This window comes from Lupinus angustifolius, unplaced genomic scaffold (assembly GCF_001865875.1).
Source record: "Lupinus angustifolius cultivar Tanjil unplaced genomic scaffold, LupAngTanjil_v1.0 Scaffold_2_171, whole genome shotgun sequence".
Taxonomy (NCBI): Eukaryota; Viridiplantae; Streptophyta; class Magnoliopsida; order Fabales; family Fabaceae; genus Lupinus; species Lupinus angustifolius.
In genome coordinates, this window is record NW_017716580.1 from 14650 (window position 1) to 25389 (window position 10740).

The following is a 10740-nucleotide window of genomic DNA, read 5'->3' on the forward strand; positions in this document are numbered from 1 at the left end:
TCACAAACCCTTTCTGGTTGAGATGTTATAGGAATCTCGGTGACCAGTTGCTTTGACCCTAGATGTTGCAGGCTTCTGAAGTTCAAGTGTCCATCTCTTGAATGCCACAACGAACTTACATCATTGTTTTCCATAGTGGCCAGACATTGTACTTCAATTGCCTGGATGTCAACTTGAAATATCCTGTTCTTTGTCAATCTACTTCTTATGACGAGTCTCTTATTAGAACACTGAAGCCTTTTTCTACTAGTTGGCCTATGTTGAGTAGATTGCATTTCATCTTAGACACATAGAGTACATTTGATATCATAGTTTTTTATCCACTCTGCCTCATTATAACTACATTACCAGTTCCTTCAACCTCAAGTGAGCTATCATCAGCAAATTTTACTTTGCTCTTCTTTGAGGAGTCAAAATCAATCAGCACCTCCTTATGTTTTATCATGTGATTTGAACAACCTGACTCTAAGTACCATGACTTTGTGTGTACATCTCCTGCATAGGTTGTCACCATTAGACTTAGTGGTTCTAAGTCTGATTCTTCTTATGCAGTGTAGGCTTCTTCACTCTTCTTTGCTTTTGCCTTGTTTGCATGACACTCATAGGAGTAGTGACCTTGTTTGTGGCATTTGTAACACTCCACCTTTCTTTTGTCAAACTTCTTTTGATACTGATTCATTATTGACCATTCTCCTCTATCAGAAGACTCAGGCCAATCATGACTTGGTTTGCTTCTATATGAGTTAATAGGCCATTTCCTCAACTGATTCTACTTCCCCTTCCATCTTTTGTTTTTCCTCCTTTCTTCTTCTCTATAGTGACTTGCCTTTAGAGCTTGCTCTGTTTTCTTGATTGGACACTTATCAAGTAGTCTCATCTCATGTGCCTCCAAGGAGCTTTGAAGCTCCTCAATCTTCATTACATTGATGTCTTTTGCCTCTTCTATTACCACCACAATGAAGTCAAACTTCTGAGGCAAAGACCTCATGATCTTCTCAATTATCATGAGGTCTGAGATCTGTTCTCCATAACCTTTCATCTGATTGGTGATGGCTAGAATCTTGGTGAAATAGTCACCAATCCTCTCACTTTCTTCCATGTTCAGTAGTTCATATTGTCTCCTAAGGGTTTGAAGTTTTAATTTCTTTATCTTATCTCCACCATCATGTCTTCGAATTAAGATATCATATGCTTCCTTTGTATTGTTAGCATTCTGAATCTTCTCAAAGTGAACATCATCTACACACTGATGAATCAAGAACAATGCTTTATTGTCCTTCTTCTTGGCCTCTTTGTACGTTGTTCTTTGCAACTCAGTGACATCAAGATTCAGTTGGAGAACTTCATCCTCTACAACCTCGCTCACTTCTTGGAAGCAAAACAATACCTTCATTTGTATTCCCTGTCTGTCTCAATTCTTGTCTGTTAGAATAGGGAGCCCTATTGATGGGAGATTATTCCTATTGCCAACCATTTTTAGTCTTCATGAATTTGTCTTTGTTCTTTCCCAGATTAAGACTCCACCAAGAGATTGCAGCATTTGATCAACCTTTCTTCTTGCACCAATTCGCCTTTCATGTGGTTTCTGATATTGCACCTTCACCCTTTCTTCTAGATCTGTGATTCGCTTCTTCCTTCTTCTTTTCTGTACCAATAAGTCCTTCTTCTTTGCTTAGCTCTGATACCAGTTTGTTAGAACTTAAGAATAGATTAGAAGAGATGAGATTGAATGAGGAGGAGAAGAGATTGTGCAGAGAAATGAAAACAGAGGTATGTGTATAGAGAAAGTGTGAATTTTCTTATTGATTCAAAAAGATACATTGTTTTCTATTTATAGTATGGAGTTTCAACTACCAACTATTTCCCAATCAACTAACTTCTATATTTGGTAAATCCTCACAACTTTACCAACTTACATTTCTATATTAAGCTATATATTTATACTTTAACATATATGATTTAAGTTATATGCAAATAAAAAATTACCCATATGTTAAAGTTTGCATAATTTGTAAAATACTTTGTGGCTTAGTGGTAATTGTGGCACAACGGCAATGATGAAGGTAATAGGGGGAATGCTATATCACATTCTACTTGTTATTAATCCAACTCTCTCATGATGCAAAAAGTACATTGTTTAACAAAAAAAAAAATACTATACACTATTACAACTCAACATGACAAGTTCATCCTATCTTTTTAACTCAGGATTATAATATGGTCGGATAATATATACCATATTACATGTGATACATCTTTACCACCAAATATTACATGAGTATTCCATAATAGAGATTATATATCTTCATTCTTGTCTTACTTTATTTTGTCATCCAATTAAAAAATATCATTTAATTAATTTTTTATAAAAATAGAAATAATATTTTTATATTATTTTGTAAAGTTTAATTTGTTAGGACATGTAAATGAGATAATCTTGGAAAAGAGGAACTTGGTTCAAGTTTCCATACCCCTCAAACCTTATCTCCATAATATAGATTGCTTTCTTGTACATATGGTTTACTAGGACTATTTAATTTTTGCATCAATCAAGCAATAATCAACCATCACTATTGCAATACAATTCATTAACAAATAGGTAGCTTCATCCATTCTCTATGACCCAATCTTCAACTAACCGAATTTCGTGAAAGAAGAAAACGAAACCTTTAACAGAAGCATTCCGGTTACTGTTGAATCCAACTTAAAGTCAGGCCAATATAGGAAGGGCCGTACAGCCCACAGTTGCACCCGTGATCACAGGCACCTTGATTTGGCAAGACTTTAGATAACGAGCCGATGGTCCTACATTTTCGACCAAAAACAATCATGCAACTTCATTGATTTCGTCACACATTTTTTTAAACGTTAATATTTAATATTTGTTGTTAGTAATATTCAGATTTTCAACTTTTTCATTTCAATCATCTACCTAATTATTAGACTACCTTATAACTCTCTTTGTTAATTTGTTATGAATGATACTCGAATTCACAACTTCATTCACTCAATTTCTTAAATCATTCACTCTAACAAGATTTTCAACTTTTTCATTTCAATCATCTACTTAATTATTAAACTACCTTATAACTCTCTTTGTTAATTTGTTATGAACGATACTCGAATTCACAACTTCATTCACTCAATTTATTAAATCATTCACTCTAACAATAAGACCAACTCATTTCATTTCATCATACTTGTTCTCATTTTAATATTTTTTATTTTTTATAATAATGTTACTTTATGAATCAATGAAATATTAATTATATTTTTTCTTAAATTTATGTTATTGCATTTGATAAGAGTGAGATAGTGATGATGGCTATAAATTATCATGATATTTTGCTTGGAATGTATTATTTTATATAGTTAAAACTTCCAATAATTGTCCTAATGTGTTACATTACCTTAAAATGACAATTAAGGTGTGGCAAATGAAGTAAATGTAGCTCTAATTTTGATTCAAAAATATTTTAATTTGTATGTCAAATAATTATTCTATAAATGTCAAGTGATATACTTCACTAGAAAATACAAGAAACTATTGGATCCAAAAGAAATGTATAAGACCTTATCGCTCCCAAAGACATACTATGTATTTAACCGAACAATGTGATAATTTAATCATCAAGTTTTATGTATTTTTAAAAGAATTATAGATAGAGTTTTGTCATATCCTTAAAACTATTAATAAAAGATTCTATTAATATTATCCTTAAATTTCAATGTAATTGCTTTAAGTTGTGAAAAATCATAAGTGTGACACAGTTAAAAGTGTGCTCCATTATTTTCACTTTTCCTTTCCTTATAAGATCTCCTATCAACTCCCCATTTGAAAAAGTTTGACAACAATAAAAATAATAATATTTGTAGCATTGAGTTAGGTCATATTTTTATTCTCTTAAATAATAAATATTAAACATTCCATTCGAATAGAGAATATGTAAAATATGATGGAACTAGTTCTTATAGGGATACTTTTTTTTGCATATATGCCAGAAACAGAATCTTATGTATTCTATGGATCAGACTATGATCGGGGAGCCTCCAACCACCGGTGAGTTCCATTGTTACTCGGGTATGGGAAGAGTGGAAAACCACAAGTGAGACATCACGTCTTGAACCAAAACTTTAAGACATTAATTTCATGATTTTTTTCCTACTTATAAATTCTTTCACTCCTCCCCGCATATCCAATTTGAGACTTCACACTTGAATAAACCCAACAATCTCCCTCTCAAGTGTGGGTACCACACACTTTCTGGTCCGCTCCCCCTTAAGTCCACCATGTACCAGCCGAACCATCGGCTTTGATACCACTTGTTGGATCAGACTGCAATCAGGGAGCCTCCAACCACTGGGGAGTTTCATTGTTACCCGGGTATGGGAAGAGTGTGGAGCCACAAGTGAGACATCACGTCTTCAACCAAAACATTAAGATAGTAGTTCTATGCAGTGTTATGAGAACCAGACCGGACAGTCCGACCAATCTGGCCGCTGACCAGACTTGAAAACGACTTTAGTTTACAGTCTTAACCGAATTAGGGTTGAATTGCTTTGAATCGGGGAAATTCTGGTCCAACCGTGTTAAACCCGGTTCAACCACATTAACCTGGGAAGTAAACCGGACGGTTCAATTAAAAAATGGAACATCACTCTAATATTTTGTTTTACTCTGGTTCAAAAAAGATGAAGATATGTTACTTTCATATAATTATACATAATTATTGATTATATAAAACTTTACATTTACATATAATTTTATATTTATAAATAAAAATTATTAATTTAGGTATAAAATTAGCCGGTTAGACCAGACAGTTTAACCGTTTAAACCGGTTAAACCTAATACGAGACATCTTCCGGTTTGACGTCCAGCTCGGGTTTCACAACATTGGTTCTATGGACTTTTCCTACTTACAAACTATTTCACTCGTCCCCGCATATATAATGTGTGACTTCACACTTGAATAAATTCAATGCATCTAATTTCTAAACAAATAATTCATTCATAGATTTGCAATTCTAGATTCCAAATTGCCAAATAAAAAATAAGAAAAAGAAAAGAACCTACTAATTTTAATTTTGGGTGAGCCACATAGTTTGGAGTTTGTGTGGATATGCTTTGGATTCATAAACATTTTTTAGCTGTTTAAAATCTTCGACCTTGATTTTGACCTTTTAGGTAGCTTTTTTTGCACTTGGGAAAGGGGCAAAGAAAAAATTCAAGTTTTAATTAAAGAATTGAAAGATAAAGGGTAGGTTTTCCGTACTTTAATTTTCAACACTCTAACTAATACTACCTCAATTGTGTGATTACTGATTGTCTATGCTTATTAGTGGATGATTATTGAATTGAAGCTCAATTGTATGATTACTGATTGTCTATGCTTATTAGTGGATGATTATTGAATTGAAGCTCAATTGTGTGATTACTGATTGTCTATGCTTATTAGTGGATGATTATTGAATTGAAGCATGGAGGAAGGTTGACAATAAACTAGTTTTGCCTGAAATAAGCGATGAAAAGATGAATTTATGTAAGTAACTAGATTAGTTAAAACAGCAAAGTTTGGCGAAATATCAAAAAGTCAAAAAGGAAAAGAAAAAAAAGCTTTTGCCTAAAATATGCTAATAATTTGTTGGCCATCTCAACGGGTGAGAGAGACTCTTTGTCTTGTATCCCTACAATGAAGCTGCTTGTCGCCATTCGCTCTTTTTTTTGCCTAGTTGAAAAAGTATAAAATAATTGGGTGTTGAAAAAGAAATTGAAACCACAAAAAATTGAAATTATTTGGATGATGTTAGACTGTTTTGACTTTTGACAAAACCAATTGGTTGAGTTTTTTGTTCCAATTATAGGAACTAAACCAATTCAAGTCGAATCAGTGCCTATTATATATACTTGTAAAATAAACTAGAGGAACTTTAAGTGTCTTTAATCTTGCAATTAGTCATCCAAAATGTATATTTCTTCATTCTCTCGTATGAAAATGTTATTATTATCTAACACTTTTCAGTTGTTAAAGTTATGCTAGTGTGCTACCGGAGTTGTTTTTATTTTTGTTATGGATGAATATTATTAAAGTTGAATTAAATTTTTAAAGGCGTACTTAGAGCAAACTTATTTTTTATGTGAATTTGAGAGTTTGATAATATACTAAATTTATTATTTTGAAACAAGTAATTTTTTATGTGAACTTCAGAATTTAAAGTGTAATAGACTTGTTATTTTTTATTGAAAAAATGAATCATGTCAAACTAAAATTGCATATAATTTTTGAATTGATTGTCATATCAAAATAGTCCATATGGTTTTTATGGTTTCAGATTGAATAATTGTTTACTTAAAAATTGATCCAAAAAATAGAAAACTAAGATCTAGCTAATACACAGACCAATAATTCATACACCATTATTGTACAAACTTAAAGGGGTGAATTCCAATTTTGCTGATCTAACTTGAATTAATTCCACAACTTTAATATAGCTAAACTCAAGTCTCCAAGAAAATAGTATGATTATACCATACAAAACCACAACATCCTCTTAGTTTGAGCAGTTTCATTGACCTTACAAATGAGCAGTTTCATTGACCTTACAAAGACCAATCTGAAGCTCGAACAGTTTATAGGGAAGGACATATTGACAATCATGCCAACAATAAAAACCTGCCTAAACATTAGACGCAAAGTTGCAGCTAACTAGAAGGTGGTCTACAGATTCAACATAATTTAAACAAAAAACACATAATGTATCATCTTGTAGTTGAATAAGTTACCAGTAACTATATTAACTAAGATTATAAAGTCATACCCTGAATCACCGTCGAAGAATATGGACAAGAGTGAACAAAGTCTTTCTAGCTGGAGAAAGATAGATGCAGTGAATGGGTATAAGGTTATTCTATTATTCACTATTCATATTTAATTATTATTGACTTTTCAAAAAACTCAATTCAAATGAATTGTAGATAATGTTGTACACATGTATAAATTTTTATACTGACAATGCATAACTTTTACGCCCTATATAGAATAGGGGTGAGCGTGGGACGGGTTGAGACAGATTAAACATATCCCTCACCTGTTCATAAATATTGATTGGGTTAATTTTTGAACCCGAACTCATCCCTAACTAGGATGGGACGGGTCCAAAATAAGACGGGTTCGGGTTGGAAAAAGACAAAATGACAAACATAGATTTCTCTCTCAAATATTTAAGCATGCACAATCAAAATTATCACAATATGTATATAAACTCAACTAAAACTTGCATCCCACATACATCAGTATATAAACTACAAACTGTAAATTATATCTTTCAAACTAAAAACTATCACAATCACGTGATTGAAAATTATAAAAGATATTGAAAATTTAGGAACAATTTAAATTATTAAGTGTCAATATAAGCTGGAGTGTTCTTGTAAATGATAAAAAAAACATGAGAACTGAAATGATAACATGTCAATACTCAAAAGTTCACACAAAAATGAATATAATAGCTACCTATTAACAAAAAAATGAAACTTAAATTGGAGTTTACACAAAGTACAAAAAAACTAAAAATTAACTGGTTTTCTATCAATCAAGATTCATGGTTGCATGCTCATCTTTACTATCCAGGAGAATTAAACAATGAAAAATATAGTAAGGAATAAGAATCATATGATAAGTGGTGTGAATTTGTTGTGTAGCTAGTAGGTATTTGAGTTATGTGGGCTGAACATAATGAGTATTGATAAGTACTTATTTAACTATTCTTGATATATAACTATAAGGGACGGACCGGGTGACTAAGCACTTCAAGTTATACAAATGGAAAGGGTTGGTTAGTTGCTTAAGAAACAAGCAACTAACCCCCAACTACTCTACAAGCCAAAATGACTCCTAACAACCTATAACAAACTTCTTCTAAGAAGCATCTAGAATCAAAAGGAAAAATAAATGCCCAAAAACAAAAATGCTCATGTCACAAAAAACTTATGCGCCAAGATCAAACTGATGCGCAATGATCAAGAGGCCCTTAGTCAGAGCTTGTGCACCCAGGCTAGATGCGCCGTGGCCAAGGAGCCTCGGTCAGATTTGGCGCGCCACGCCTAGGAAGCCTCGGTCAGGATTTACGCGCCCAAGTTAGAAGAACTCGGTCAGACTTGGTGCGTCAGGCCCTTGGCGCCTCGGTCAAAATCTATGCGTCAAGGACTGTGTGTCATGGTCAGAGTGTTGTGCAATGCCTTAGACTGATGCATTGATGGTGATGCACTGCCTTCGAAAGATTTCTCATTCCTTCGGTCACGAACCATAATTCCTCGGTCAAGATTGATTTTTCTTCGGTCATGTGGTGCTGTTGCTCGGTGAGATTTGATTTTCACTTGGTCAATTTGCACTTTGGCTCGATCAAGTTGCATGGGAGCTTTATCTCGAACATGTTCAATCATTGGCAGCTTTAATACCTCCCGCAATATGGAGAAGTACATATTTAATACTCCCAACTTGGAGAGTAGGTAATGAAATGGTGTAGGGTCCAAAGCCTTTGTTAGTATATCAACAACCTGTTCCAATGTAGATATAGGTAACAAATGGAAAAGTTTTGATTAAAGTCTTTCCCTAACCACATGACAATCAATGTCAATGTGCTTAGTTCTTTCATAAAATACAGAATTGGTTGCTATGTATCTTGCAGAATAATTATCACAATATAGTAAGACAGGTTTAGTAAAATCTATATGAAATTCATCAAGCAAATATGTTAATCATTGGATTTCACAAGTAGTAGAGGCTAATGCACGATATTCAGCCTCTGAGGAAGATCTTGCCACATTATTTGGTTTCTTTGACTTCCAAGAAACAAGAGAATCACCTAAAAAGGCATAACACCCACTTATGGATTTCCTAAAATCAACACACGCAGCCTAATCAGAGTCACTGAAGACTTTGAGCTGCATAGGGAATGTAGTTGAGTAAATAAGGCCTTGACCATGGTTACCCTTGATGTATCTTAGCACCTTGCATAAAGCTTTGTAGTGCATATCAGTGGGACAAGCCATAAACTGGCTTAACTGTTGAACAACAAAGCTAATGTCGGGTCTAGTGTTAATTGGGTAAAGAAGCCTCCCTACTAGCCTTCTATAGAGGACACGATCAGTATAGGCAGGGGAGTAATTCCAGTGAAGCTTGGTTATTTTGACAATAGGAGTGGGTACTAGCTTGCAATTGATGAAGCCCGTGTCAGCAAGTATGTCAAGGGCATACTTTCTTTGACAAATGGCGATGCCTTTCTTGGATCTAGAAATCTCTAAGCCAAGGAAATACTTTAAGGTTCCTAGGTCCTTAATTTTGAATTGTTTATGTAGATAGTTTCTCACACGGCTAATTTCAACCTCATTGTTGCTAGCTAGTACAAGGTCATTGACATCGATCAATAAGGCAGTGAATTATGATCCCATGGCTTTGGTGAACAAGGAGTGGTCATGATGGGATTGAATGTACCCTAAGGTTTAGAGGGACTCAGATAGCTTTTGGTACCATTGCCTTCCTGCTTGTTTTAAACCATACAATGATTTTTGTAACTTGCAAACCTTATTTGGGTTGTTTATGGTCACACCATAGGGTATGGTTATGTAGACCTCCTCACTCATTTCCCTATGTAGGAACGCATTGTTTATGTCAAGTTGATGCACAATCCATTTTTTCAAAAGGCAATGACAAGTAAGAGTCTAACTGTTGTTAGCTTGATAACAAGTGCAAAGGTTTCAAAGAAATCAATCTCTTTAGTTTGGTTAAAGCCCTTAGCTACCAACCTGGCCTTGTACCTCTCAATGGACCCATTGAAGTTTTATTTGATCTTATAGACCCACTTGCAGCCAATAGTTGATTTTTTTGGAGGGAGATCAACAATACTCCATGTTCTATTTACCTCAAGAGCAGTGAGTTCATCCTGCATTGCTTTGATCCAATTATCAGATTTAACTGCTTGGTTGTAGGTTTTAGGCTCTATGTTTGTGGAGATGGCAAGGGTATGTTCTAGTTGATTAGGTGAAATAGAGGTATAGGACATGACATATGAAAGGGGGTGGAAAATACCATTCTCATGCTCAGTTTTATGTTGTCTAAGGAGGTTGCAATGGTAATCCCTTAGATAAGTAGGTGGGAATCTAGTCCTAGCAGATCTCCTTGTATCCTGCATAGTAGGATCATTAAAGTTAGGGTCAATGTTTGGGCTATCATGGTGATGTATGTCTGGCTCATTGGCCTATTTATTCACCTGCTCATGACTCTAGTAGGTATGGTCCAAAAAGGTAAGCTCAAGGTCATCTTGAATAGGGTGAGGACAATCACTACTGGTTTGGTCATTCGGCTGACTATTATGGCTTAATCCTTTGTATGGGAAGAGGTGCTCATTGAATATAACATTCCTGGACTAAAATATCTTTCTATTTCTTAGATCATATAGCACAAACCCCTTTGTTTCAGATGTATGGCCCAGGAAGAAGCACCTTCTAGCCCTAGGATCCAACTGGGTCCTTTGCTGAGTAAGGGTTGATGCAAAGCATAGGCACCCAAAAACCTTTGTTTCTAGAAGGATTGGTGGCTTATCATTTAATAGTTCATAGGGGGTCTTGTGTTGTAGAGAGGGACTAGGCATTTTGTTTATAAGATAGGTGGCTTGTTGGACATCATAACACCAAAAAATCTTGGATAGACCAGAGTGAAAGAGGATACTCCTAGTGACATT

The 10740-nt window shown here is 34.4% G+C and overlaps 1 protein-coding gene across 1 annotated transcript; it reads right to left on the reverse strand.

Moving 5' to 3' along the window:
* Positions 1-769: 769 nt before the first annotated feature.
* LOC109337165 lies at positions 770-1393 on the reverse strand. The gene has a single exon (XM_019574075.1). The coding sequence runs from the start codon at positions 1391-1393 to the stop codon at positions 770-772; it is 624 nt and encodes a 207-aa protein (XP_019429620.1).
* Positions 1394-10740: the final 9347 nt, after the last annotated feature.

What these genes read in the sequence shown, in the direction of transcription:
- LOC109337165 (XM_019574075.1), bottom strand. Translation starts at nt 1,393, where the DNA reads ATGAAGGTATTGTTTTGCTTCCAAGAAGTGAGCGAGGTTGTAGAGGAT.